Source organism: Varanus komodoensis, unplaced genomic scaffold, assembly GCF_004798865.1.
Source record: "Varanus komodoensis strain SLA01 unplaced genomic scaffold, ASM479886v1 scaffold9, whole genome shotgun sequence".
NCBI lineage: Eukaryota > Metazoa > Chordata > Lepidosauria > Squamata > Varanidae > Varanus > Varanus komodoensis.
Window position 1 is genome coordinate 34,585,067 of NW_025336598.1, and position 26,328 is coordinate 34,611,394.

Consider the following 26,328-nt stretch of genomic DNA (forward strand, 5'->3'; position numbering starts at 1 on the left):
TGGCCAAGTCCTTTGGTGTGATGATGAGAATGGTAGCTAGCATTGGGAGGTATGACTAGTTCCTCCAGCATTGACCATGTCCCTTTCTCTGTAATTCTCTCCATGGCTGAGTTCCATGCCAAAGGGAGAGGAAAAATGGGGACATGACTCAGTGGAGGTGTTTGTTCTCACTGGTGCCATTAAGCTAGTTCTGCATCCCTGCTTTACCTAGTAGCTTTACTAGGCTATGGCCTTGGCATTTCATAATTGCTATTATATTGGTTCCTATTCCTGTAGAACTGGAGTGGGGTGATTAATTCCTAATACTTCTTTGAAACCCAAGCAAGTCCCTTGGGAAAAATATCATTTTAATAAATATGACTTAGCATTTGTGATTATAAACATAACAATAGGCAATTGTGAGCAATTGCTCTGGTTGCAAAGAATAAAACAACATTAAAACTGTTCTTCCCCTCCGATACAGTGAACAGGAACTGACCAATTAACAGCAATTCAGAAGTGCTGTGGCTGCTAAATAAGTTGCTTTAAAAGGCCAAGGACAGAACTAATAATTAAAGGGGATGAACTCCCAAAAAGCCTCAATTTTACTTTGCCAGCCCATACTGGATATGCTGACAATATACTTGCACTGTAAGAGAAAAGATTACATTACATGTAGATCTTCAGAAAAACGGGAGGACAAAACAGAAACATTGGAATGCAGTGGGAGGGTAACAGCACCCTCACTGTGTAAAAACTGACTAAATATATGGAAGTAATTCCGGAATGCCTGTATTAGAAGCAGCCATTGTTACTTCCTCTTAAAATGAAGCCCATTTTTAAAAGACCATAATTAAACCACCATAACTAGCAGAAGTCACCTTCTTCTGGCCAGTAATAGCTTTCTGAAAGGGGTTCTTGTAAACCTGTACATGTCAATTCAGAAGTAAGCCACATGCAGCTGAAGAGAAGTTGCTCTTGGACATGTATGTATAGGATTTCAGCCTTAACAAATACAAAACTAAAGCATCTCAAATTTGTTAGCAGACACATTCTTTAAAAGAACTGGGCCCATGGCATCTTTATTGCAAATTAGGTAAACCTAAAGTAGGTATCAGGCAAATAAAATAAGCTGTGTTGCAATAGTTCAGATATCCTGAGTGTTACCATGACTACTGAATTCTGTTTACAGCAGCTCTTTCCCTTGCATAGCAGTTAACACTGTCCAGTAACCAGTAACCAGAATGTAAACCTCAGTGTTCCGTTAGGTTAATCGTGTGGCATATATTCAAAAGTAACTGAATTTCTCAAAGCCATATTTTTTCCTTCTAAACCTTCACATACTAAAAAGGATCTGACAGGAAATAAGCTGAAGGACATAATCTGTAAGGTTACTTTAAGATATTTTTACTATATAAAGATGTTTAATTCCTGTGTGTCTGTGTTGTGAGAGTACTAGAGTGTCTGCCAGTAACAGTACATGATAATTGTTTTCATACTGGATAGTTGTGAGACTAATTTAACAACTAATTGTTATTCTTATGAACCACTAGATCTTTAATTTAACGTTTGTTTGTAAATGTTTTATCCATTTCAGTATAATTGTCACTCATATTATATACTGGCAGCTAGAAGTTCAATCAAAAAACAGTCAAGATGTGTTTCTGCATTTGCAGGTGCTAATGCATAGTGGACCAGACATGAAAGCAGATGGACAAAAGCCCCAGGAGAAGTCCCAGGAAAAGAGAACACACCAGCCAATACCTCTTGTGTCTGATAGCCAGACTCACCCATCATTCCAGTCCCAGCAGAAGCAGCCTCAGGTTTTGTCACAGCAGCTTCCCTTTATTTTCCAAAGCTCTCAGGCCAAGGAGGAATCTGTGAACAAACACACAAGCGTAATACAGTCTACGGGACTGGTGCCCAATGTGAACCCTTTGTCTTTGGTAAATCAAGCCAAAAAGGAAACTTTCTTAAAACTTACAGTTCCTTCTCCTGATCTACTCAAGGCAGGGAATAAAAATACCTCTGAAGAACCTAGCCCATTGACCATTGATGTCAGATCAAACCGGGTGAGGAGACCATAGTTTTTGTTGTGTGCTTTATATCCAGGGGCCGGGGGGGGTGTTGTTTTTTATTTTGTATATATGACATTAGCAGCTTTATCTTGGAATAGATAAAATGCAGTGATGGAGGTAGTTTTAGGTCAACATAGTGGAAGATTTAGTAGTCTGTAGAAGTCTTTACAACTATACAATAAATTAGATTGCATAATGGTTAGCATGTTGTGTTAGCATTAGAAAATACTTTAGAAATGATTTTTCTTACATTCCATGATACATCTACAGTAAAAACAATTAATCTGAAAGTTTTGACACACCAAGCATTCTCCTGTAATGTGTAAGGATATTCTCAAGGAATGTCAGCCAATGCCAGAATGTTTGACTAAGACTAGAAGATCCTGCTTCAAATTTCTTCTCACTGGGAAGTCATCATCTTGCATTTTAGCCTACCTCACAGGGTTGTTGTGAGGGCAAAATGGGGTGGTTGGGAAGAAACATGTATGCTATTTTGAGTTCCTTAGAGGAAAGGTGAGATAGAAATCTAACAATTGTCCTGAGTTCTGATGCAGAGCATTTTCCAGGGCTGACATCAGGGCTGTTATGGAGAACCTTGCTCTTTCCTCTTTCCTTCAAGCAGCAAATGTAGTACTAAAATTTAGTGGGAACATAGCATTCCACATGAATGCCAGTTGTGCAGAGACTCAGTTTGCATTTTTGATGGGGAGGAATTACACAACATTAAATCGTTCTGCACCACCCGGCTGTCATGTAGCGTGCCTTGTTTATGTAAGAATATATCTGCATAAGGAAAGCTGGATCAAGGTTTCTCCATCTTGAGAGTGAAGACACTCGAGGAGGAGGAGGCTGAAAGGAGATGGAGTCACAGAGGAAGGACTTGCCTGCCACTGGGACAGCTAGTAGCCATCTCTTCCTATTACCAGTTTTCTTTGACACCCCCCCTCCCACTGATTTTCTCATGCATTGCCAACAGATAAAGAAGGCAAGGGAGGCAGGAAATGTGGGGTAAATGAAGGGCCACCTGTAAAAACAGAGGAAGCAAAACCCAAGGAGGCCAGGGAGTTAGTTCCTCATGCCCTTGTCTGGTGAATTGGGGAGGCAAAGGAATGACTTCTGGGGGAGGAAGCAGCAGGCTGGGCATAATGTGCCCATGTACTCCTTACATGGGCCCGGTTCACTGTGAGTCCTAATACTTCCCAAAAGCCCATTGTCCTGTATGAGCACTAGGGACGAATATGAGCACTGGTGGAGCAGTACCCTTCGTTATTCTATAGGCATTAACCATGCAGCAGGTTCAGTTATTTTCATTTTAAAATACTTGCCAGCTTGCAGTACTCTAACAAAGAGGGAAAGGAGTATGCATGCTCCATAGTTTTGCTTTTTAAAATATATAAACCCGTATCAAAAGTTTATAAAATGATAGTCCATCTCTGCTTGGAAAAAGGACTGTATCCTTTTTAGTATGTACAACTGTTAAAAAGCCAGTGGAACATGGCAGAGCTGGAGCTGATAATTGGGTGAACACATGGCTTCCAAAAAATTAAAGAAAAATGTCATTCCAAATTAAAATTGTGGGCATGGAGTTTAGTGCTTCATCACAAATCTCATGACTAAGACACATCCACTAGGACCCTGTGATATTTGTACAACCACATTTCTCCTAGCAACTGCAATGGGTTTTGTGTCTGAGGGAAGAGCCGTAGTTTCCTAGATACTAAACACTGCACTTGAATTGCACAGAAAACACATGACCTTGAGGCAAGGACAGGTCAGAAGGAATGAGTGGAAAGGTTCTGCATGAGTATCAGATCTGTAGAAACTTCAATAGGAATATCATCCAATAACTCCATTCATCAATGAGCATAATGAATCCCTCAAATGTAGTACTAAAATGACATTAGAAAGGTGGTGCAGCAATTAACCCCTTGAAAGTATAAGTGCTTGTTTTGCTACAGATATTTTTACTATGTTCATGTGGGAACAGACCAGTCATTCATGAAAACAGAATCAGTGTTGAACTGCCACTGTCACACATCTTGGAAGGAGGATCTAGTTAGCCACAACCTCAGAGCTGCTTCAGAGTTTGCAAAAAAGGAGAAGAGTGATAGAATAAGTGATTTGCACCTGGTCTCTTCATCCTTATTCAAAATGGGAGATACCTGTACTGGTCTGCCAGTACCTCCCTCCTCTGACTTCGGTGTGCACTACACAATAATCTGCCATGGCATATAAGCAAGGTGGGTTAGTGTGTTGTGCAAATTGGGACCACTGCCGCTGCAGTGGCTTATCCTTGGCTTTTGAACCATGCTGGCTGACTAAATTTGGCTTGTTCTAGGGATTGTTGTACCCATTGTTGCTTTAAGGAAGTGACAAGCAAGGTGTTTGGAAAGAGCAGTGACTGTTGCTTTTCTTGCCCACCAATACTTGGGTGACCACTATTGCCAGCTACTCCAAAGTGCCGAGGTAGCACTTGTGGAAGCTGTCACTGGCTTCTTCCTTTCTGCTTCCTGCCACAGTCATGAGTCATTTTGGACTTGCCATTTCCTTTTTTCACTTATTTCTACTAGGAGATTTCATGATCTCCATTTTGACAACTATAGACAATACCTTCAGAGTGCCCTGGCAGCTCCTTAAAGGAGCTGCCACAGGTATCAAACATTTTTAAATGATGTATTAGTTATATAAAGGATTGATTGATTAATTTATTGGTTAAATTATATAAGTATTTTGGAATTCTTCCCCCTAACTTGAGAATGTCTAAAGTTTCATGGATACACAAAAGGCAGCCCTCAGGTGGATAATGTGCAGGGTAGTGTCTGCTGGCAAGGCCCAGCAGGTACTCATTCTGCATATTGTCCCACAGAGGCTGCAGGTAAGTTTTTCCCCTTAAGTTTCATTCGACAGCTGTCTAAAGGAAGCTGTCAGATATAACCAAGGACATGAGTGATCTTCACTTGTGAAAGTGGAGTGGCACTTCACTTTTGGGGGCGGGGACTTGTTTTCTTCATGTACTTTGGGGGAAAAGCTAAGGGTGTTCCCGTTCCCAAGATTCTGCACCTCAAAGACATGCAAAGCCATGAGCCACCCCAGTTAAGTAATTACCTTTGACAGCTGTTAAAATAAACCTTTCTTTTTAAAGAGGAGTTTAGAAAAGGCTAAACAATTGACAGCACAGAAAACTTTAAAGGTATATAAAGGGAAAACACAGGGATCTTAATGCGAAAGGGGTGGGTGAGATGCTATCTCACTCCTGTAGGTCAAGATCACTTGCACATTTGGTTCCAGTTGACAGCTCACATTTTGACAGCAAACAGGGTAAGTATCTGTGCATTGTCCCCCTGAGGCTCCCATTCCCTATCTGCACAACTCAGGATCTCCATGGTTGGGCAAGTGCAGGAAAAAATTATTTTAGAATAATTTTGATGAATATTTGTGAAAATTGGGGAGGCAAATTTGTTTTAAACATGGTTGGCAACCATAGGCAATCTTTCTAAGTTACCACTAGGACACTTTGAAGGCACTGTCTGTAGCTGACAAAAAGAGGATTGTGAAAGCTGGCTTACCAGCCAGCCTGTGCAGTCTCCAGGAGAACAAGGATCCAGTGAAACAAAAACCTGCAGCATGCCCAAAATAGCTCATAATCATTGCAAGGAGCAGGGAAGCCCCTTGTTTCTCCCATGGTAATCTGTGCAATTCTCACAAGAGGACCAAAGGAGGAGGAGGAACCAACAGCCCATGTTGAGACTGATCATCTTTCGTGCAAAGCTTGGTGGGTTATTGGGCAAATAACTCATGCGGCATAACCACTCTCAGTGTGAGTCACTGTGCATACCCACCCTATCTGCCCCCACCCCCGGTCTAAGACCCATCCTTGCAGTTCCTTTCTTGCTGATTCTTTGGAATGTCCCAATCAGATTTTAGAATTGTGAGCTGCAGGCTTGTTAACAAATGGATGCAACAAAAAATGAACTTTAGGAGACATGCTGTATCAGACTTCTAAAATCAGCCCAGTATTGAGGTTCATACTTTAAAATGTCTTTCATATTTGGCTTCTATGAAGAAAACTGAATTTCCCATCATGTCCTCCTCTCTCACAGTAGTGCAGGATTCTTACACTTAGGTACCTGTGCTATTGTGCGCGGTCATTTGGATATGTTATAGTAGAAGGACTGAGCTTGGATCCAGCAGAAGCCTTCTGAAGATGGAAGGGTTCTTGCCAGCTTTTGATGCAGCACAACATTTCCACAAGGTAGAATGTGAGAGGAGGCAATATTTGCTGGTCCCTTCCTGCCCTTGTAATTCACTATATCCCCCAAAAATCTGCTATGGAGGATTCAGGGGCTTTAGGGGAGATGGCACTTAAGGATGCAGAAGGACAGGGAATCACAGAAATTGCTTTCATTCCGCCTTCTGACTGCAGAAGTGTTTTGAGGGGAACTCTGCTCAAAGACACTCCCTTCGGTAGAATCGAAGGATCCAACCCAAGGCCTTACATGCTTGCAAAAAAGGCTAGAACTCTGCCAGACACCTTGGACTTCAACGATCACCAGCTAGCTTGCATCAAGTTGAAGAAGGATTAGGACTTCTTGAATGCTGATAATATTTAGCAAGCTCAGCCACTAAAAATCAATGGGTTGAAATGGAAAATGCTCTCCAACAGAAGAGTCTAGCTGACTGAAACACTTGTATTTCATTTAGTTCTGGTTGCACAGTGGATATCCTTACACTGAGTATATACCTCTACTGTGACTATTCTATATACTTACTGTTTTTAAGTTTTCAGTGTTTTGTTTCTATAAAAGGTATAGTATTCTTTCTACTCTTGAAATACTGTGAATAATATGTATATGGGCTGGTCGTATGATCAACCTGACCAATGGGAATGAATCATGGACTAGGCCAACAACCTGCACTCATTGGTTTTACACAGTATAAGCCAGAAAGGGGAATTGGTTTATAGAACAGGTGCTTGGAGGTAACAGCGATTTATAGTGGGTTATTTAAGCCAGTATGGTTGGATTTGATTGTGCAAATGAGGTCATAGCTTAATTATACCAACAGTGCTTGCGGAAAAGTAGTAGCAAGACTATATTAAAAGTCAGTTAAAAGTGGATGACATAATCAAGTCGTATATTGTTTCCTTTTGTTTTTCAAATGGGAAGATGTAATAATTTGTCTAGCAATTTTTTCAGACACAATAGATAATTTTATTCTGCATAAAATGTCAGCTCATTTTTTCTGATTTTCAGTTACAATGCTTGATTTTTTTAGCTCATTTTGTTCTTATACAAAGGCATTTTGAAATCAGTGTTACATTTTTTTCCTAACTCAGCTTTACAAATTACTTGTGCTTTCATTTTGTTTGCCTTAACATGGATTATATTTGACAACATAGTTTGAATGGACAGGTTTATAAGACAGACACACCACAGATGGGAAGGTAGAAATGTTTTAGCTGCAGTTAACCACTGAAGCATGCAATCTGCCTCCCTGTTGGAAGAACATTTGCAATACCTTATTTACATCCCATTCCTAAGTCATGTTTACATTGATATAAGTCCCATTGATTATAGTTGATCTTGTTTTTAGGTAAGCGGAATTGGAACCTGTACCTTTTGTCTCTCAGAACAAATCTTGGGAATGTTAATCGTACCTCTACTTTTTATTATTTTTTATCAAGTAAATGTGTTCAGAGATTAGAACTGAGAGATTTTTCATAATTGGCTATTGGGACATCCCTTACCCTTGCCTGTGTATGTGTAGTAGTGATTCTTCAAAATGACAGAGAACATATTCTGCTTTCTTTTCTTTATATAACAGCAACCTTAGTGAGGTTGCTCATTAAACAACATAATGCCACTTAAACTACCTCTTATTATTTATAAAGTCTAAAGTGGTTTACAGATACTCATACAGCTGTTTGAAAGAAGTTCAGAAGAACCATACCTGATAAAGCCAAATGTCCATGTTGCCCAACGTTTTGTTCTCATAGAGCCCAGCCAGATGGCTCAAAATGAGAAGCCCACAAGTTAGATATGAGTGCAATAGTATCTTTCTATTCATGTTCCCCAGCAACTGGTATGCAGAGGGGGACTGCTTCTAATGCTGGAGTTGGCATAGAGCCATCATGACTATTAGCCACTAATACCATCCAGAAGCATAAGCCCACCATCTATGCAAAGTTCGTTTTTTCAGAGCTGAGTTGTTAAAGGCATTTCCTATGGCATTTAGATATACGCTTTGTTGTCTTTTGTGTTTCTGCAGGAACAGTACAAACAAACATTCCCAGCACAGTTGAAGAAACAACATGAGTCATCCAAGAACCTGAAAAAGGTTATCACAGCATTGTCCAATCCAAAGCCAACCAGTTCATCACCAGCTCATCAAAAACACACCTCATTAGAAAACAACCATTCTAACCCTTTCTTGACCAGCGCACTTTTAGGTAATCATCAACCCAATGGAGTTATTCAGAGTGTTATTCAGGAGGCTCCTCTCGCACTTACCATCAAATCCAAACCTCATCCTAAGGTCAGTGAAAACGTACCCACTTCCAGCAGCATAACCTTTTCCTCATCAGTAAATGCAAGCACGTGTGGGAAAAAGACACCAAGCAACCGGACTCCTGTTATGTCTTCTACCTCTCCTGTATTACCCGGCCCAGCAAAGGAAAAGGCAGCCAGCAATAATACAATGACAGCAGTGAAAACACAACACAACCACCCTTCTACAAAATCATTAGCTGAACAGTTCAGAGGAGTAGATTCAGACATTCTTAGCAGTAAAGAGTCTGAAGATTCCAATGATGAGGATGATGATGACGACGACGAAGAGGAGGAGGAAGATGAGGACGAGGAGGATGAGGATTCTGACGATAGTCAATCAGGTGTATTTAGTTTAAAGAAATTGTGTTAAATGCATGTCCAGAGCACTCTCTAAAAGCACCATTTTCTTTCCTCTGGTTAATGTCATGATCTGTATCTAGGAGAGCAAAGGCACTAACAAAATTCTATTGGACTGGTGGAAATCACTCTACACAGAGTGAATAGTGCTAGCTTGCAGGCTCATTTGCCTGCACCAGCTAATGCTGTTGGCATTGCACTAGATAGATTATGCTAGCAATAAGCTAGCAGTTTGGATCCTGCTCCATGAGTAGTCGTACTGAGGTCTTTCTCCCATCCTGGTAATCTCTGAGATACCTATGAAGATATTAATTGATGAGACAGCCAAATGCAGCATAATACCTTGCTTACTTAAAATGCCACTTCTGCTAGATCACTATTTGGGGAAGGCAGCAGTAGCTATGGGAGAGACATTTGGTGGAGTAATGGTTGAGGGACACATTCTAAATGGTGTGGAGATTTACTGATAGAGTGCAAAGGCTTGAGAGGGCTGTGGGAAGTGAGTGAGGTGAATTTGAGGGATTAATTTAAGTAATTTTGGTTAGGTTTGTTTCTAAGGTTTTAGTCATACTGAACTAAGAATAGGCTTCACTGAGCTCAGGGGAAATTACTTAAGTAGATGTACTTAAGAATAGGGTAATAGAGTTACAAAGAAGTTTAGCGGAACACTTAATATCTGTGGTAGTTATAATCAGTTTAGTTCTAAACATGTCTTGTCAGAAGTCCTGTTGAGAGAATATCCACTCTCAGATAGGAGGGTATAGAACTGCAGTTCATGGACATTTGTATATATGAAATTGTATCATACATAGCCCTGTAGGCCCCAGTAAGGTACTGATATTCTAACTAAAGATATATAGAGTCAAAACCCAGCATCTTAAATTTGGCTGAAGAGATGGTGAAGGAAGCTGGAATGTTTGGCACTGGCTTCAGTTTCTCAGCTGCCATCAGTGGGTTAAGAGCTGTGTGTTACTAAAGTTTAAGCAGTACTGCTCAACGTGTGAACTTCGAAGCCCAAATGCAGCCCACCAGACAGATGTGTGCTGGACCAAAACAACATTTTGTAGTCCACAACATATATTTGGTTGGATGTGTTTGTAGTGTTATAAGTTGTGCAGGCCTGACATTTAGTTAGAAATAGGAGACAAGATGGATTTTCAAAGCCATAGGTATTCCCCATTAAGCTCATAATGATCACAACAATAAAAATAACATTCTATTCCAACCAATAGCTGAAGCCTTTTAGCAGTTTACAGTGACAAATCACATACAATATGGGGTGGTGATCTTGTCTTATAAGGAAGTGAGGTGGTTTAAATCTGAAGCAGGTTGTGAAGCCCCGAGTAAACCTAACATTCCACTAGCTGGGTCTTTTTGCGCTATATCATTCGGAGCACCCATGTGCAATTGGTTAACTTGTCCCCTGTGGTCCCCAGGAATGCTAGAAAGAGGCTGCCTGCATTCATTCTAATTCATGGTCCTCTCTGTTTCTTCAAAGAATCTGACAGTAATTCAGAAGGCTCTGATACTGAAGGATCAGAAGATGATGAAGAAGAAGATGATAAAGACCCAGACGAATCAGAGACTGACACAGAGGGAGAAAAGTCTGCACTTAAGTTGAACAAGATGGCTTCCTCTGCCAAAAGCTCCTCTATCAACCTTGCAGCTTGTTCCACACCACTTAATCTCCAAGTGGCAAAAACACCGAGTTCTGCTCCAGCTGTGCTATGCCCTGAATCTCCCTCACCGGTCTTTGTGGGCACACCTTCACCTGGGCTTACTTCAGGCACCCACTGTGGTATTGCAATTAGTTTGTATAATACGATATTGGCTGTACTTGAGTCCCTATACACTTTCTACCTGTCTTTCTGTTGCAAAACACAGTTGAGGAAAGCCATCAACTGAATCAGACCTTGTTCTCTTCTTTAGTCCTTAGATAACTACAGGATCCAAATCCCAATGTGCAATCTAGTTTCACTTTTGTAACTTGGATGCTGTAGGTACCTAATGAACTAGACAATGTTTGGGATTCTTAGATCCTGGATCAACAGGACACACTTACAGAATCTTCTACCACAAAATATGGTGATCACCAAGGTCTTGTATGACTTTAGAAGAGGTTTAGACAGATTGGAGCAGAGGAGGAAGAGGCTGAGCAGAGAAAGTGATCTATAGCTACATGTTCAGAGCCAGTGATGGTTCGTATGTAGCAAGAAACCATCAATACTAGCTATAAGCATTGGCAAACCTTGAGGTCATCAGTCTCTTTACCCACTCCTTTCTCATGAGTGGAAGGAGACTGAAATGCCAATATTCTGAAATGGCATGTTTTGAGATAAATAGAAGGGGAAGTATGGACAATGTCCTGCTACATGGATATTCACCTCTCAGTTCTTGCTTCATGAAGACGGGGGAATCTAGTCAGATTCTCATCCTCCTTCCCAAATCTCATAGACATCCTGACTTTACCTGGAGATGTCAGAATCGAATCTGGGGTGCCTGTTATAGCATTTTTCATCAAATGGAGGAAACACCGAGGAGTTAGTCATAACTTCTAGGTCCTCAAAATAAATACCTGGGGAGAAATCTCGCTGAAGGGTAAAATGCAAGTTATCTGGTTTGCTCATGGAAAGACAGACCCCCTTTTACTAAAATTATCCACATTGGGGTATAGAAGAGAAATGGCAGGAAATTTGATACCTTGTTTCGAAACACACAGAACAGATTAGGTCTCACAACATCATCATCATCATCATCATCATCATCATCATCATCATCATCTTAATACTTCATCTTTTTTCTCTTGCAAGGAGCCAAAGGCAGCTTGCACAATCTTCCTCTCCATTTTACAGCTACAAGTGAATCCTCTTAGGTGTGCAGTAATACTTGTACGTGCCCAGCAAAGCATTAACCTTTCCTCTCCCTGCCATCCCTAAACTACCAGTTGCAGAACACTAAACAGTGGTCTGCACAGGAGGAAGAACTGTTGAGGTACGGAAAATAAATGGAGGCCTTGCCAAGCTCATCAGGAGTTCCTCTGAATTATAGTCCTGGAGGCATTCCAGTTTGTATACATACATGCAAGCATTTCCACGAGTGCACTGAATCTTGTCTCCCTGAAAATGTTCTATATGGCAGCTTTCACAGCAACTTCCGAAACTGCTTTTTAAATTTGAGCCATTCAAAAATAGCTTGGGACACTAGCACGGAGAGCCACTGGACAGGAAAATGCCATTGAAAGCCTGGGGCATGAATATCTGAAATACACCCATTGTGTGAAAATACGTTCCATGGAAATAGATGAGAGGCTTCATGTCATGTTCTGTCTTGTCAGCAGGCCAGCAGGCCATGAGCAAACTGATGTTTCTTAGCTATGCCAATGCCACGGATCTAGAGCAATGAGATTTTCTGGGTTTCAGTTAAAGTAACATGTTTTTAGGACTCAACCACTGATCTACTGTTTAATTAATGGCACTGTTCCTAAATCTGGTGATTTTTTTTAAAACTCATATAAAACAATCCTGTATATGTGTATTTGAAGTAAGCTGCCCCTAGTTCAATGAGACTTATTCACAGGCAGATGCATACTCCCAGCCCTAATGTTAGAAACATACTAGTTAATTGTTAATAAGTTGTATGTTGCTATTTTCTCGTACTTTTGACTAGAGGTTGCAAAAAGAAGAAGACAGGTGTACATGAATTGTTAGTGTGTGTTTTTTTAATCAGAATAGCAACATGTTGTCTAACAGTAATTTCTGTTTGCTTCATTGTAAAGCTTAATCCATCAAATTCTCTTTAAGGCACTTCAAAAAGGCGAAGGGTAACAGATGAGCGAGAACTGCGTATTCCTCTGGAGTATGGGTACGTAAAATAAATAAATGAATCAAAATTTAGCCATCAGTTGTTTGCAGTGTGCTTACATTGTGAAAGATAATGATTTTAAGATACCAACATGAATCTACAGTTCAAGTTAAACATTGAGTACAGTTTTAATTTGTGCTACATTTTCACACCAGCAGTGCAGTTTCGAAAAGAGAGTAGAATTTATTGTTAACTTGGTAAGGGGTTTTCCTGAGTCTGGGTTTCCTAAAGCCGCATAAGGAAGAGCTGGTTTTAGAAGAAGATTCATGGGTGCAAGGAGTGCTTGGCCCCATTTGAACCCAGCAATAGTCTCCTTAAAATCCCCTTTTCCAACTGGACATTTCTCAGCTGGCCAAGCTTATAGATACTTTTGGAATCAGGTTGAGGGTGCAGGGTTCTTTAAAACAACTTGCTGGGCTGTTTGGGAGTAAATTGTGGACACTCTGCTCATTCTTTTCTGATAGTCTCCTTCATTCTCTCATTTGCATTACTAATATATTACTATTATTACATTGCATTTATATCTTTTTTCCTCTTGTGAGGAACTCAAGGCAGTTCTCATAGCTCCATTTTATCTATGGAACAACCCTGTGATGTAGGTTGGGCTGAGAGTTTATGCCTGGCCCAAAGTCATCCAGTGAGCTTCATTGCTGAGTAGAAAATCCAGATTTCTCTGGTCCCAGTCCAACACTGTAACCACTACAGCACAGTGGTTCTTAGGTGGAAGACACATGATTGAGATCCTGATTCTTTCCATGCAATGTATGGTCCTGCACTGAGAAAGTGAGTTCCAAGATTATACTAACAAACCAAACTCTCTGCAGTCTTTTCTACAAAAATTTAGAGAGTGCTTTGGGAGTGAGCTTGAATTTGAGACAGAGCTAGAACTGCTCAACAGCTGTCTACTGAGGAGGGGAATATTTCAATAGAAATCATAAAACTTCCTGTAATATACTGTATGAGGCAGATTTATAGACAGATCCATCACTCTTTGTTTCTGTGGGGAGACCTGCCAAGCTTGGGATTGGCCCCAGGAACTGGATGATTGACAAGATGTGTCAACCACTACTGGAAAGGAGAACATCTGCCATTTCCCAATATCTCATTCTCCTTATCCATTGCCTGGCTGATATCTGCCAATGCCTCTTTCGTTCTTCCTACTGCTACTAGGAAAATGGCAATGAATTATGTAAAGAACCCATTCTTCTTGCCTCACTCGGGCTTTCCTTCTGATCCTGTCTTTATAGAATAACTTCTCATGGAATTCCTACATGGCACTCTTTCTGGGTAATTCTGAATGAGTCCTGAAGATCCTAGATCAGGGATGTCAAACTGCAAGTCTGTGGTTTTCCACCCCTTTCTCCAAATTGAAAAATTGGGCTTGGAAAACCTCACTCATCATTGAAGCTTGCTACATGGGACCAGTCACTATCTCTCTGTCTAATGTATTTTATATAGCAGCCTTCTCCAAGCTTTTGCCAGATAATTTTAACTGCAGCTTCCATAATTCCTAGCCAGCATGGCTGATGGTGTCTGGGAATGATAGAAAGGCACCAACTTGGGGAAGGATCATGGATATGAAGCTTCCTGGTATGTTGGCCTGCCTAGTTCAGCATTCAGCCAAATGTACTTCATGTTAAAATATGTTGCCAGGTTATCATTTGGCCAGTAAGCTTAGTTTTATTTGATGTATTAGTTTTATTTGATGTATCATGTATTATTTGAGCAAATGGCTCATTCTGTTAAGAAACATCTATAGGATTGCAGCTGTGCAACCTAATCCCATGCATGCTTGCTTTGTGGGAGGACCACTGGCTTCAGTGTGCACCCCGAATTTCTGTCTTGGTTTATTTATTCAGATAATTCTATTTTACTGCAGCTGGCAAAGAGAAACAAGAATAAGGAACTTTGCTGGCCGCCTTCAAGGAGAAGTAGCATATTATGCACCATGTGGAAAGAAGCTAAGGCAGTACCCTGAAGTAGTAAAGGTATATTTTAAACACGATACTTCCTGCTATTTATTAAGCATGCCTTTAAAAAAAATGAACTTTTTCTTCCTGTTAAGTTCCTTGATGCAAAATGGCCTATGATGTGAGGCTAATGTACCTTAATCTACTTCTTTATTGACCTCTTGTAAATTCATATCCCCCTGCAAGAATATGCAAAACATTTGACTTCTCTTATATTAGCTGTACATCAAAGCTGGGTTGTAATGACTTAAAACCTGAAGTGGAAAAATATGTGATTTTTTCAGTATCTCAGCAGAAATGGAATTATGGATATCTCAAGGGACAATTTCAGCTTCAGTGCAAAAATAGGAGTGGGTGACTTCTATGAAGCCAGAGATGGACCGCAGGTATCCACTTTTTAAAAAAGTAAAGTCTTTGATCCGAGGAGTAGTATCATAAATCTAAGTGAAATTATTTTTACTACACTCTGGAGCATTGCTATTGTTAGCTAGTTCATTCTTACAGCCATACATGTGTCTTTAGTTGTTACGAGTAACTGAGCACCTGACCCTGGAAAGTGCTGGAAAACCTTCACAACTTAGTGATTTCAGTCTCACAGGTGCTCAGCACCTTACAGAATTACATTGGGAAACTTGCAGTCATCTAATACCTTTGGCCTTTGAGTTAAAGGATATTCTAGTGCTCTAATTCCAAAGGGCTGGGGGTTATCCTGCTCTACTTTCTGTATCAACCCCTGTTGCTACTGGTTTTAGAAGGCTAGGGGGTGGGGGAATGATTTGGCTGAAATCTGTGGAAATTCTGTGGATTTAATTTAAGGCACCCCATTCCTCTATAATTTGAGCACTGGTATAGTCATCGGAAAAGTTCTTTGATTGGCTTTTCTGTTGTTTTACATACATTCTAATCACAAGTAGCCTTGTTCATAAGCACATGTTTTTATTCAGTCATCTCTGTGGTGTTGGTTGAAATGTAGCAGTAAGCACAGACATAATTATTGCTGTCTAGGGAATGCATGACAGACTTACAACGTATATATAAATAAGTTGGAAACGCATTCTGCTCCAGGGAAGATATGCTAAATGTTTATTTAAGGACTTTTGTAAACATTGCAGCTAAGAGATTCCATTCCCTGTTTCAAACTACATGCAGTCTGATCCAATGCCAGTTTACTCAGTCCAGTGGGGCTTGCTCTGAAGTACACATGCATAGGAGTGCAATGCTACCCATTTATGCTTCTTTTTTCATTCACTGCCTAATTAATGTGGACTTATTTAACTGGAACATTTCCTTATTTAGACATGCCTTTACTGACCCTACTCTCCTCATTTCTGGGGCATCACTTCTATTTCAGTTATTCCGAAAAGGTGGATATTATCTCATTCTCTATAATTTTGGAGTATGGGAGAGAGATATGGTATTTTCTTTCTAATGGTATAACTTCAAACCAAGTAGAGACAGCAGCCAAGTGCTTCAAAGTACTTTCCTAACCACACAAGACCTCTTACAAAAACAGGTGCCTGTCATAAACACATTAAACAGAAGTATACACCTGGGGAACAGGACTGTTAGGATTTTTCTCTAGTAGCTGAAGAAACATGGATGACCAAGGTGCCCCTCCAAGTGCTTAGTCATGAAAACAGAGATCAGTAACACATAGAAGTATATGCAAGTCATTGAGAGTATTAGGCCCTGGTACTCACATGAAGAGCCATCAGTCAAAAAATAAGTTTACTACCTTGTCAGCTGTTGAAGAGAACAAAGTCTTATGTTGTATCTTGCTACTGACTGAAACTCCCTTGTAGCTGTTTGCATTCCTCAAGGAATCCTGAGTACTGTGGTTATGGGACTGGGTCAACAGATCCCTGACTGAAATTTTCCGAACCTTCACCAGACAACAATCCCAGGATTATCTAGAGGAATTACTGCATTTACCAGTGGCTATAGCTATATTACCTACTGTTTTTATGCTATTTTTACTGCCACTGATTCCTTCAAGGAATCATGGTGATTATCCTGTTGCAAAAAATCTCTGGTTAAAATCATGCCAGCTTTTCAGAAAGCAATTCCTAATGTTCCTTGAGAAAACAGACAACAATAAACCTGAGAGTTGGGACTGAAAACAGATGACAATGAAGGCAGTTTTGTGAATAGAATTTACTCCAAACGTTGACCTGGATGAGCTGACATACTGTTGGAGCTGTATAACAAGTTTCTGTTTGACTTACCATGTTGCTCTTAATACCTACCTACAATAAGCTTGTAGATTATTTTCTTCAGTATTTTTAACTAATTCTGAAGCAGTATACTGTACCTGCGGCTCTTTAAAATCGATTCTACCTGCTTGAACATATAACCTCAGTAATGTTATTATATCCTGATCACTTTATTTATGTATCCTTGCTATGTTTTCAAATTGTGTTTTTTCTTTGTGTGTTTGCTGCTTGATTTGATCCAATTTACATAATTACATCAACAATGAACAAAATTGTTGCCCGTGGAAGAGGATGAGAGGTCTCCACCTCAGAGAAGAATTCTCCCAGTTCTGATTGGCAGAAATGTGTGCATGCCAAAAAGGAAATATGCTATATGTCTCCAATGAAAAACCATCACTATGCAAGAACATGTACTGAAAATGGAAAGAACAATTCCAGCAAATTAATTGGGATTTGCCAAAATTGTTATCCAAGTTTTCAATACTTGTGCTTAATTGTTCAGTTAAGTGTCATGTCCACTGCCCAGTTCTTGGTACATCTTTGGTTGGATTTTTGTCAAGTACTCATTAAGGTCAATTCCAGCCAGGCAAACAAGATGAATTCAAAGTGGTAGCTCTTGGTTCATGAAGCTTGTTTTCACTTTGGGTGGAGGCAAGAGACATTTAAGGAATGTGGACAGCACAAGCACAGTTCATTATAGTTAGTGTGAAGCTAAACAAGATAATGAACTTTGGAGGACTCTAAATGAAGGTAAGTCATTCTTCAGTGCTAGGGCAACTTTTTGATTTTTATGTGTGTGCTTGAGACATTAATGGCAAGTGCACTGCGGTTTATCCGAAGTGGTGACTTCGCATTTATGCTTACTAGAAAAATGGTACTTTTTGTATATACTTTCAAATATGTCTATATAAGTGTTGCTTCTATAAGCCTGAAACCTCCCTGTAGTGTTTATACCAAATGGTATTACAATTTGTATATTACTCTGTGCGAGTAGATTACATAAAGCTTGCTCTTGTCACTAGTAATTTCCTGATAATCTGTCCTTGTCCCCAGCTAAATGGAGGGTTAATATGCTTAATTTTATATTTCACTACTTATCTTTGGAATTATTAACTCTGATAATTCACTTTAAAGCAAATGTGTATCAGTTATTACCCTTTTATTCTAATCTTATTTATACTTTACCATCACTTATTAAATGGTAAGATCGTGTGCTTTGAAATGTTGTGTATAGAATGGAAGTTGTTTCAGGGTTATTTGAAATCACTTGAATCAATTTAGTAAACGACAACTGCATGTGGAAATGTGATCCTGGTCATGCATCCAGATACCCATCCTCATCAAACACTGCAGTGTCCGTATGGATCTCAGTAAATTGACTGCATCTTTGATGCAGGTAGAGATGGAATAAATGAGCAAGTTTGGAAATCTTATGAGGCTCCCTTTCTTTAAATTGGGTTTTGGAAGCTGGTAGATGGTGCCCTTGGTTTTTAAGGCTAACAGGGAGGTTTAATGATAATGGTATAGTTCCTTTTTTAAACACACTGAAACCTAGGAATCAAATCATTTCCATTTCACAGTGTGCAGAAGGGAATATGATCTGGTCAAGGCTTTCTTGCTGGAGAACTCTGGATTCAGTTGTTGTCAATTGACATTTTTCCTGTAGCTCACCAGAGCAACTCCCACATTCTTCTGAGATTCCCCTAGCACTCTGGTGCAGCTTTTCAGGGGGCACTGGGGGCTGCTAGGGAAAGAGTAATTGGCAAAAAAAAAAAAAATGCTCACATCCCTTCTCCAGTGGGGAGTATCCTATGAACAGAAAGCTTGAATTCCACCCTACATGCCCATCTTTCCCTGGAGTGCTAGTTGACACTGTGAGGGTTCAATACAAGAGTATTCATTCATATGATTCACACCTGCCATATGAAGTGTTATGATCCAGGCACACGTTTATTACCTCAGTGAGAACGTGGTATGAAGATAAACATTTCAGGCGAGATTAGACAGCTTAGATAAAGAAATAGAAGACAATAAAATTAAATGGTGGCCTGTGTTGGAAAGTCACAGGGGTTTGAGATAAAGGAGTATGCTTGCCACATGGTGAAATGTTAGCAGACTGAATAATGGTCAATGCTGTTCTGCGGTTCCCACAGCATGAAGTATTTTGAAATATTGAAGACAGTATCTTAGATAGATATTAAACATAGAGAGATGTAACATTGGTAGGCAGAATATGATCTCAGTAAATGAAAAAGCTCTAATACACAGTTACTTGGGAGCTAGTCCATCCCAGTCAAGTGAGTGGGTTGGATCCAGCCTCTACAAATGGGCAAGTTTCTTCTGCCCATGGAGGACTTCCTATCTACGTATTGTTGAGATCAAGCTGCTGGAAGAGGGAGAAGACTTTTGCCAGTTCAGGTTTTTCCCTGTAGTTCCCTCTTCCGCTAGCTTCTCAAACAGTTTTTATGGTGAACACAAGTAGCTGCAGAGGGAAAGAGGACTTTGCAAAGTTCCTCCTGCTGGCATCAGAAACTGTATTCCAGCCAGTGGGTCTTACTTCTGAGTAGATATGTGTAGGATTGTGATGTAAGGGTGTAAGGAAGAAATTTTAGGATGAAAGAGTTTTAGGATGAACTGACCTTTGGGAGGTATCAATTATAGCTATGAGACATATGTGTACTATTTGTAAATACTTAACTTTGCTTTTCTTTGCAATGCTATATTCTCTGTAATATACATTCTTGAAAAAAATGTAATGAAACCCAATATTTTTAAGTAATGTTTTTCATACCATGCTGACCAAAGTGTTTGACCTTTGCTTAGTCTCAAGTTCAATGATAAACTGTTTCCTTCTGTATAACCTTAATTTTCCAAATTGAAATATTGTAGACAAAAAGAACCTAAAACAATACAGGAATGACATTTGAGCCATGGATTTATGCTGGCTATAATAGCTAATTATTTCTATTGACTATTAAAAATGACAGAGCAATTTAGCTGCAGAAGTCAAACTATTCAGTACTTAATGGGTAAGTGCTGGGATGCAGAGAGGCTTGATAAATTCTGCATCAGGCTTACATATTCCTGCAAGATTAGACGATATATTTAACATGTTTTGTGAACATGCAAAGTGGTGCAGCTAGGTGATTTTAAATGCTCCCTCTTTCCCTTTCAATAGCCATGTATATTTCCTGAGTTGTGAAACACTCATCTTGTGAAACCGTCTAGGGAACCGCTGTGTACCCATGCTGGGCCAAGAGCTATCACCTGACACCCTCAGAATGATGCTTTGGCATTCCGAGGCTGCGAGGCTCCAAGGCCTGGCCCTCACCACACCACTGAACATATAACAGTATCACAGTTGTAATATATTTCGGAGGATTGTCATTTGATGGAAGACTTTTGTTAGTTGAATTGTCGGATTGACTAGTTTTTAGGAAATTAAACAACTGCTTAAGTAAATGCTTATTTTCCAAGCCTTCAATGTGTGATATGACCTGCTACATGTTTGTTTACTTATAGCTCTCTGTTTCAGGTCAAATCCTCTTGAAGGAACCTTCAGTACATAAATTGAATGCATAACATCAGTACACATTTAAAACCATGAATCATTAGAAAACTACAACTATATGAAAACAGAAACCAGCAATACTAAGACTTATTGCAAACTGCATTCAGTAAATTCAGATGAATAATTATATAATATAGAGCTACATATACAGTCTTAGATGTAAATGCCACTGAACTCAGTGTCATTTACTTCCAGATAAGTAAGCACACATGTTCCAGTCAAACTTCTCTTTGTAGCACTTACAGGAATACATTTTATCCTAGGTGTGAAACCATCTAGTTTTTATAAAAGTTCAGAAATGTGGCATGATGCATATTTCATCTTCTGTTTATATACCAGAACAACAATGGTTTACAACTGAACAAGTTCAGTTCTCATCACTATTGTGGAAAATCCATATTTAAAAGATTTCCTGATTCTTATTTCAGTTCAACTCTGTTCAGTTCAAAATGAGCTTTACTCATTTCTGGTTCTGCTTGCTAAAAGGAAATCTATACTATACAAACTGAAAGGAAACCATCTTCAAGTTTCTTTTTCATAAAATGTACAGAAGGAGAAAGGAGCCAGTGACTGGATTCAAATTGGGTCTCCCCCCTCCTTTTGACAGCTGTCAACAGCAAGCTGTCAAGAGAAAGCAAGAAACCCGCCATGGCTTATTTCCAGGTGGATTGTCATGATGTGCGAATGTGCCCAGTATGCTGTTTGACCTGCAGTTTTGTGTGCTTAAATTTCATATCACCCACTAGATAAGTTACAGGAAAAGATCAAGTATATTTAGTCTTAGTTGATGAATCTGCGAATTTGATCAGTTTAAGCTTACAACTCTTAATACTTATGTGTATATAGACATATGCTTCAGTGTGCACATATATGTCAGTTGACGTACATTTTTATTTTCTTGTCCACTTTGTGTTTCTAATGACTTGCTGTGAAATATATTAATTACAAGGGTATGCAGTGGTGTTTGCTGAAAGAAGAGGAAGTCCTTCCCTGTATCAGAGCTATGGAAGGGCGAAGAGGACGACCTCCAAATCCAGATAGACAGCGTGCTAAAGAGGAATCAAAAATGAGGCGTCGCAAAGGTCGACCTCCAAACGTTGGTAGCACCGAGTTCCTTGACAACACAGATGCTAAACTATTAAGAAAGTTACAAGCCCAAGGTAAGACCTTGTTATTATTTGTTTGGGTATGTTGTAAAGTATCCATGGAAAACTGATATTCCAGTTCTAAAGACAAGTGTTTGGTTTACATGTTTTTTCATATTGTTTATGCATATTGAGCCATTACACCAGTGTTACACTTTATTCAAATGTTCTGTGGTGTCAGGCCTGTATCCCTTTACTTGTACTTAGTTCTATTTTTGTCTGTGGTTGTAAGAACGTAGAACTGGATTTTGTTGTTGTGACCAATGCAGAAAGATCTCATTGTGACTGCAATCAAGATTGCATGCATTCCAACAGCCCATTCCTATCAGCCTTTTAAATTAAGATATGCAGCAAAATTGTTGCAAGAAAATTTGCAAAGTACAGGAATTATGTTAGCCTCTTCTGGATGGCTGTGCCCTCAGTTCCTTGAAGCACCCATTATCAGCTTCAGTTGGTGTGCCATCGACGCCCATTGCTGAATAGGAATAGCCTGGCTTAACCGCACAATTTGACTGTAGTAATGCACTTTATTTAGGGTTGTTCTTACGCCTAGTTCAGAAACTGCAGCTACTGCAGAATTTGGCAGCTAGGGTGTTCGCTATACTGACCTTTCACATGTGTTAAAGGAATTTCACTGCCTGCCTATAAGTCATGCTTGGTACCTAGCCATGTTTGTCATACAACTCCCTAACCAACTTAGGACCAGGATACCTAGCCAACTGGCTTGCCTTTTCTATGTCCAGCCAACATTTAAGACTGTCAGCAGAGGGCTTGCTGGTCATTCTCAAAGTGGTGGAATGTCACTACATGATATCTGGGCAATGAGCCTTCTCAGCAGCATGACCTGCCCTCTGGGATATGCTCCTCCATGCAGTTCTGGAGGCAGAAAATGTTGGATCTTGAAAATGATTCTTGAAAACACACTTGTTTGCCCAAGCTTTCCCTGACTTATACTTAAATAAATCATGTTGCTCCGTCTTTTCTGGCTCATGCATTGCTTTGCATTCTTGCAGTTGAAGTTGTTTTTAATATTTTATTTTTGTTTTAAATGTGAATTTAATGTTTGTATAAACCTAGGGGTTTTATTAGATTTAAGCAATATACAAATATCAAAATAACCAGGTAAGGCATTTCTGAGCATTTCCTTCATTTACCTATTTCTGGGTACCATTTTTTAAATAATCTTACTGTATGGTTTGTACTGTTGTTTTCAAAGACAGGTGGTTTGTCTGGTCTGACCGAGATTGCTATGATATCCTCTGATTTGGCAGATGCTTCATTTAAGTATTCCACATTCAATTCATTCCTCAGATAATTGCAGAACCCCAATACTTCTGTGCATTAATTTGATTTGGACAAGGAGCTAATGCACTGAGCAACTCTGCAGCCACAAAAGATAGGATATCGCTATGGCTTCTTCAACCCTATTTCTTCCTCTTTCCTGCCCTCCCTCCTTACTCTGGTAGATGGAATAGAACATCCCCAAGTTTCTGCTTTAGTGGCTGTATTCCCATATATCCATATATATGAATATCCAGTCAAATCTTAGGAAATTTGTGTGGATTCTTTATGTTTCTAGACATATGAGGCTTGACTAGATAATGTTTTCTGTATTTTGGTATGAGTGCATTTTGCCAGGGATGTTGTCATATGTTATCACTTAGTCTAGATTGATATATTTTTCTTTTTTTCCTATAGTGGTCATTGTTAAATTATAATGACTCCTTTCCTGGCTATTATTAGTTCAGGCATCTTGATTTTTCCCCAAGTACACATTTTCTCTGCTGTTGTTCCAGTGTAAATCTCCATTTGCAGTATTCAAAGTGGAAAGAGGTGATTCAGTAAAAAAACAAACAACCCCCCCTCACAATTTCTTCCTAATGGCTGATATATTCATATTTTTAAAGCTTGTCCCCTGTACAAAATCCAAAACTTGATTTCTTTTCTATCATGTTCCAGTGTATGATGAAGGACTTTCTTGTAGCTTGGCTTGCCCCCTGTCCCCCTCAAATATATAGTAATTGGTGTATGTAGCTATTTTCCCTACTATAAAACTTTTTATTCCAATGTCTAGAAGATTTTTCAATTTATTTGACAGTGGTTCAGCCCGCAAGCCTCTAAATTAACAGTTCATTATTTCTCTGAGGACATCAAGCCTCATTTCTTTCTAAACATTCATACAGCCCAGAAATTGGTCATGCAATAATTTGCTTGGGAAATTGATGAGGTTCTTCTCTAATCTGTAAATAGATATTTATATGGCAAAGATGTAAATGCTGGCATAGATGAAAGCTCACCTCATATAATGTGCAAATCTGTTCTGAGGAATCATCATGAAAACTTGCTTGCCCTGGCCCAAAGCCTCACTTTCCACAATGCTAATTAAAAAGTTTAATATTATACTAACCCATTAGAAATAATTGCCTCTTGAGGGGCGTAAGGGAGCAGCAAGCAGAATTTTTGGCATTTTGGAAAACCCCGTAACTACTTCCTTTGCTTTCTCATTTCTGTATACTACTGCCTTTGATTACCCCACGGGAGGTGTGTTCTGTGGATAAGTTTCAAAGGATGAAAGGAACGTTACCTTCTAATGCTGGAACTTGAGCACTTGGCATATTATCTCATATTGAAAAAAGAAATGTTCTCATCAGTATTTCTGCTGCTTGTATATTTACATCTGTGCCTCACAATGTGATCAACACTACAGAGCTGAGTTCAAGCTCCTAACACTTATGGGAGGAGGATAATTATCTAGCCTTTGGCACATGCTTCAGAGCACTCGCCAACCTTCTGGATATTCTCGTTTCAATGACTCCTGATTCCATAAACTGGCACATACATATCGTTCCAAAGAGGATGCATCTGTGGCGTAGATATTCTGCCAGTTAATTCCAGTCTTGTTTCCCCTCCCCCTCTCTAAGATAATTTGTCTTGCACACTAGCTTCTGCTGTGCTGCATATAAATATTTTATGTATAGCTGCAGTTTCACAACTGTTGCTACACACTGTTGATTTTGCAAAATGCCTAGCTTTCTAGTGAAAGCAACAACCAGGGAACATTCATTGGTAGACACCTCAGTGTGCATGGCATGCTGTTTATGTGGAGGGCAATGGGTAATTTCCTTGGTTGGCAGTCCATTGGAAGATAGCCATGGAAGTGGAGAACCCTTCACTGTGTGAGTATGTAGTCACTGGCTGGGTAGCTACTTCACCACGTGCAAAGGTACCTAGCTAAGAAGCAAATGTGTGCCTGCATAGTGCAGCCGAAGTGCCCCCTCTCCCTGGGGCTGCTTCCCTATGATTTTGGTAAATACAGGAATTCCACGCTCCCCCATCGTCATCTTGACGTGCCAGCTGGTGGTTTCTCCTAGCAATCTGCTTGTCTAACCTTGCTCCATGGAAAAGCACAGAGCTCTGTTTGGCCAGCACATGCATCCATCTCAGTTTCAGACTGAACCTCTTCCAACTCAGGTAGAAGTTCTGCTAGTCACAGGAGGCAACACTAGGTTAAGTTGACTAGTGGTTTGACTCAGATAGGGCAGTTTCATAATGACATCCTTACCTGACTAGAAGGGTGTTTCCCTGTGACTGACCATGAAGGACCAGTAGGTTAGTTTTGTTCACATGTGAAACTTTTAGGAAGCAGGTTGAAATGTATAAGTGTGTAGTCAAGTACATTTCAAGAGGCATTTTTAATAGAAGCAGGCAGATACTGCTAAGTGCTTTGAGTGTGGCATGTCTGAAAATGCCCTGAAATGTATAAAAATTCCCTATTTGGCCTTCCAGCATCTGAGAAGCAATCAATATTTTAATATTTTTCATCCCTCTCCCTGGAAAAGTGGAATTGCATAATGGTTTGAGAAGTATATATGATTTTGTGCCTATTCCTGTTTTTCATTTTCTGTGGAGATAAAAACAAAAGAACAATTGTTTGTGTGAAATTATGGTAAGTCAAACACTTTTAGGTCAAACATTTTCCATCTTTTCTTTGATCTGTCCATGTGTAGGAATGACCTTGCATTAATAAGTTGTATTTATCATATTCTCAGCGTTGCTTCTTTGTCTTACAGAAATTGCTAGGCAAGCAGCACAGATCAAGCTTCTGAGAAAACTTCAGAAGCAAGAACAGGCCCGGGCTGCCAAAGAAGCAAAAAAACAGCAAGGTAAGTACTAAACTGCTTCTTAGAGCCTAATAGGTCTTTGCAGCTGAGTTCTTGAATCTGCAGAGACTCAGTTTTTGTAATCCTGCACTTATATACTGGTGACATTTTTTATTTGTCTTATTCATAGCTATTATGGCTGCAGAAGAAAAAAGAAAGCAAAAAGAGCAGATTAAAATAATGAAACAGCAGGTAATTTATGTCTTTTGGGTTTGGGCTATAAGCCTGACCAAATATGTTGTTCTGATGGTTTAAATGCTTAAAGAGAATTGCCAACTGAAAACTCAGCTGGTTCTGCTTATATGCCTTAGAATCAGCAGCTTGATAAAGTATAGAGATCCACAGATTAATAGAAATCATACAACATTTGAAGCATGGAGATTCGCCCCCAACCCACACGCAATTTGCTCTGATGGGTCTTCCACCTCTCTAGAGCAAGTTTTAGG

General features: G+C 39.7%; 1 protein-coding gene across 17 annotated transcripts in view; it reads left to right on the top strand.

Moving 5' to 3' along the window:
* The window catches only part of BAZ2B (bromodomain adjacent to zinc finger domain 2B), a 644,512-nt gene that overhangs the window by 570,347 nt on the left and 47,837 nt on the right, over positions 1-26,328 (top strand). For 13 of the 17 annotated variants that reach the window (XM_044418074.1, XM_044418080.1, XM_044418065.1 and 10 more), the window contains 9 exons: positions 1,656-2,051; positions 8,325-8,946; positions 10,461-10,760; positions 12,763-12,823; positions 14,703-14,811; positions 15,078-15,179; positions 21,527-21,737; positions 25,793-25,885; positions 26,013-26,074. In XM_044418074.1, coding sequence (XP_044274009.1) covers positions 1,656-2,051; positions 8,325-8,946; positions 10,461-10,760; positions 12,763-12,823; positions 14,703-14,811; positions 15,078-15,179; positions 21,527-21,737; positions 25,793-25,885; positions 26,013-26,074 — 1,956 coding nt within the window. The remainder of the gene's footprint in view (positions 1-1,655; positions 2,052-8,324; positions 8,947-10,460; positions 10,761-12,762; positions 12,824-14,702; positions 14,812-15,077; positions 15,180-21,526; positions 21,738-25,792; positions 25,886-26,012; positions 26,075-26,328) is intronic. The other 4 variants (XM_044418075.1, XM_044418079.1, XM_044418081.1 and 1 more) reach the window with 1 other exon arrangement.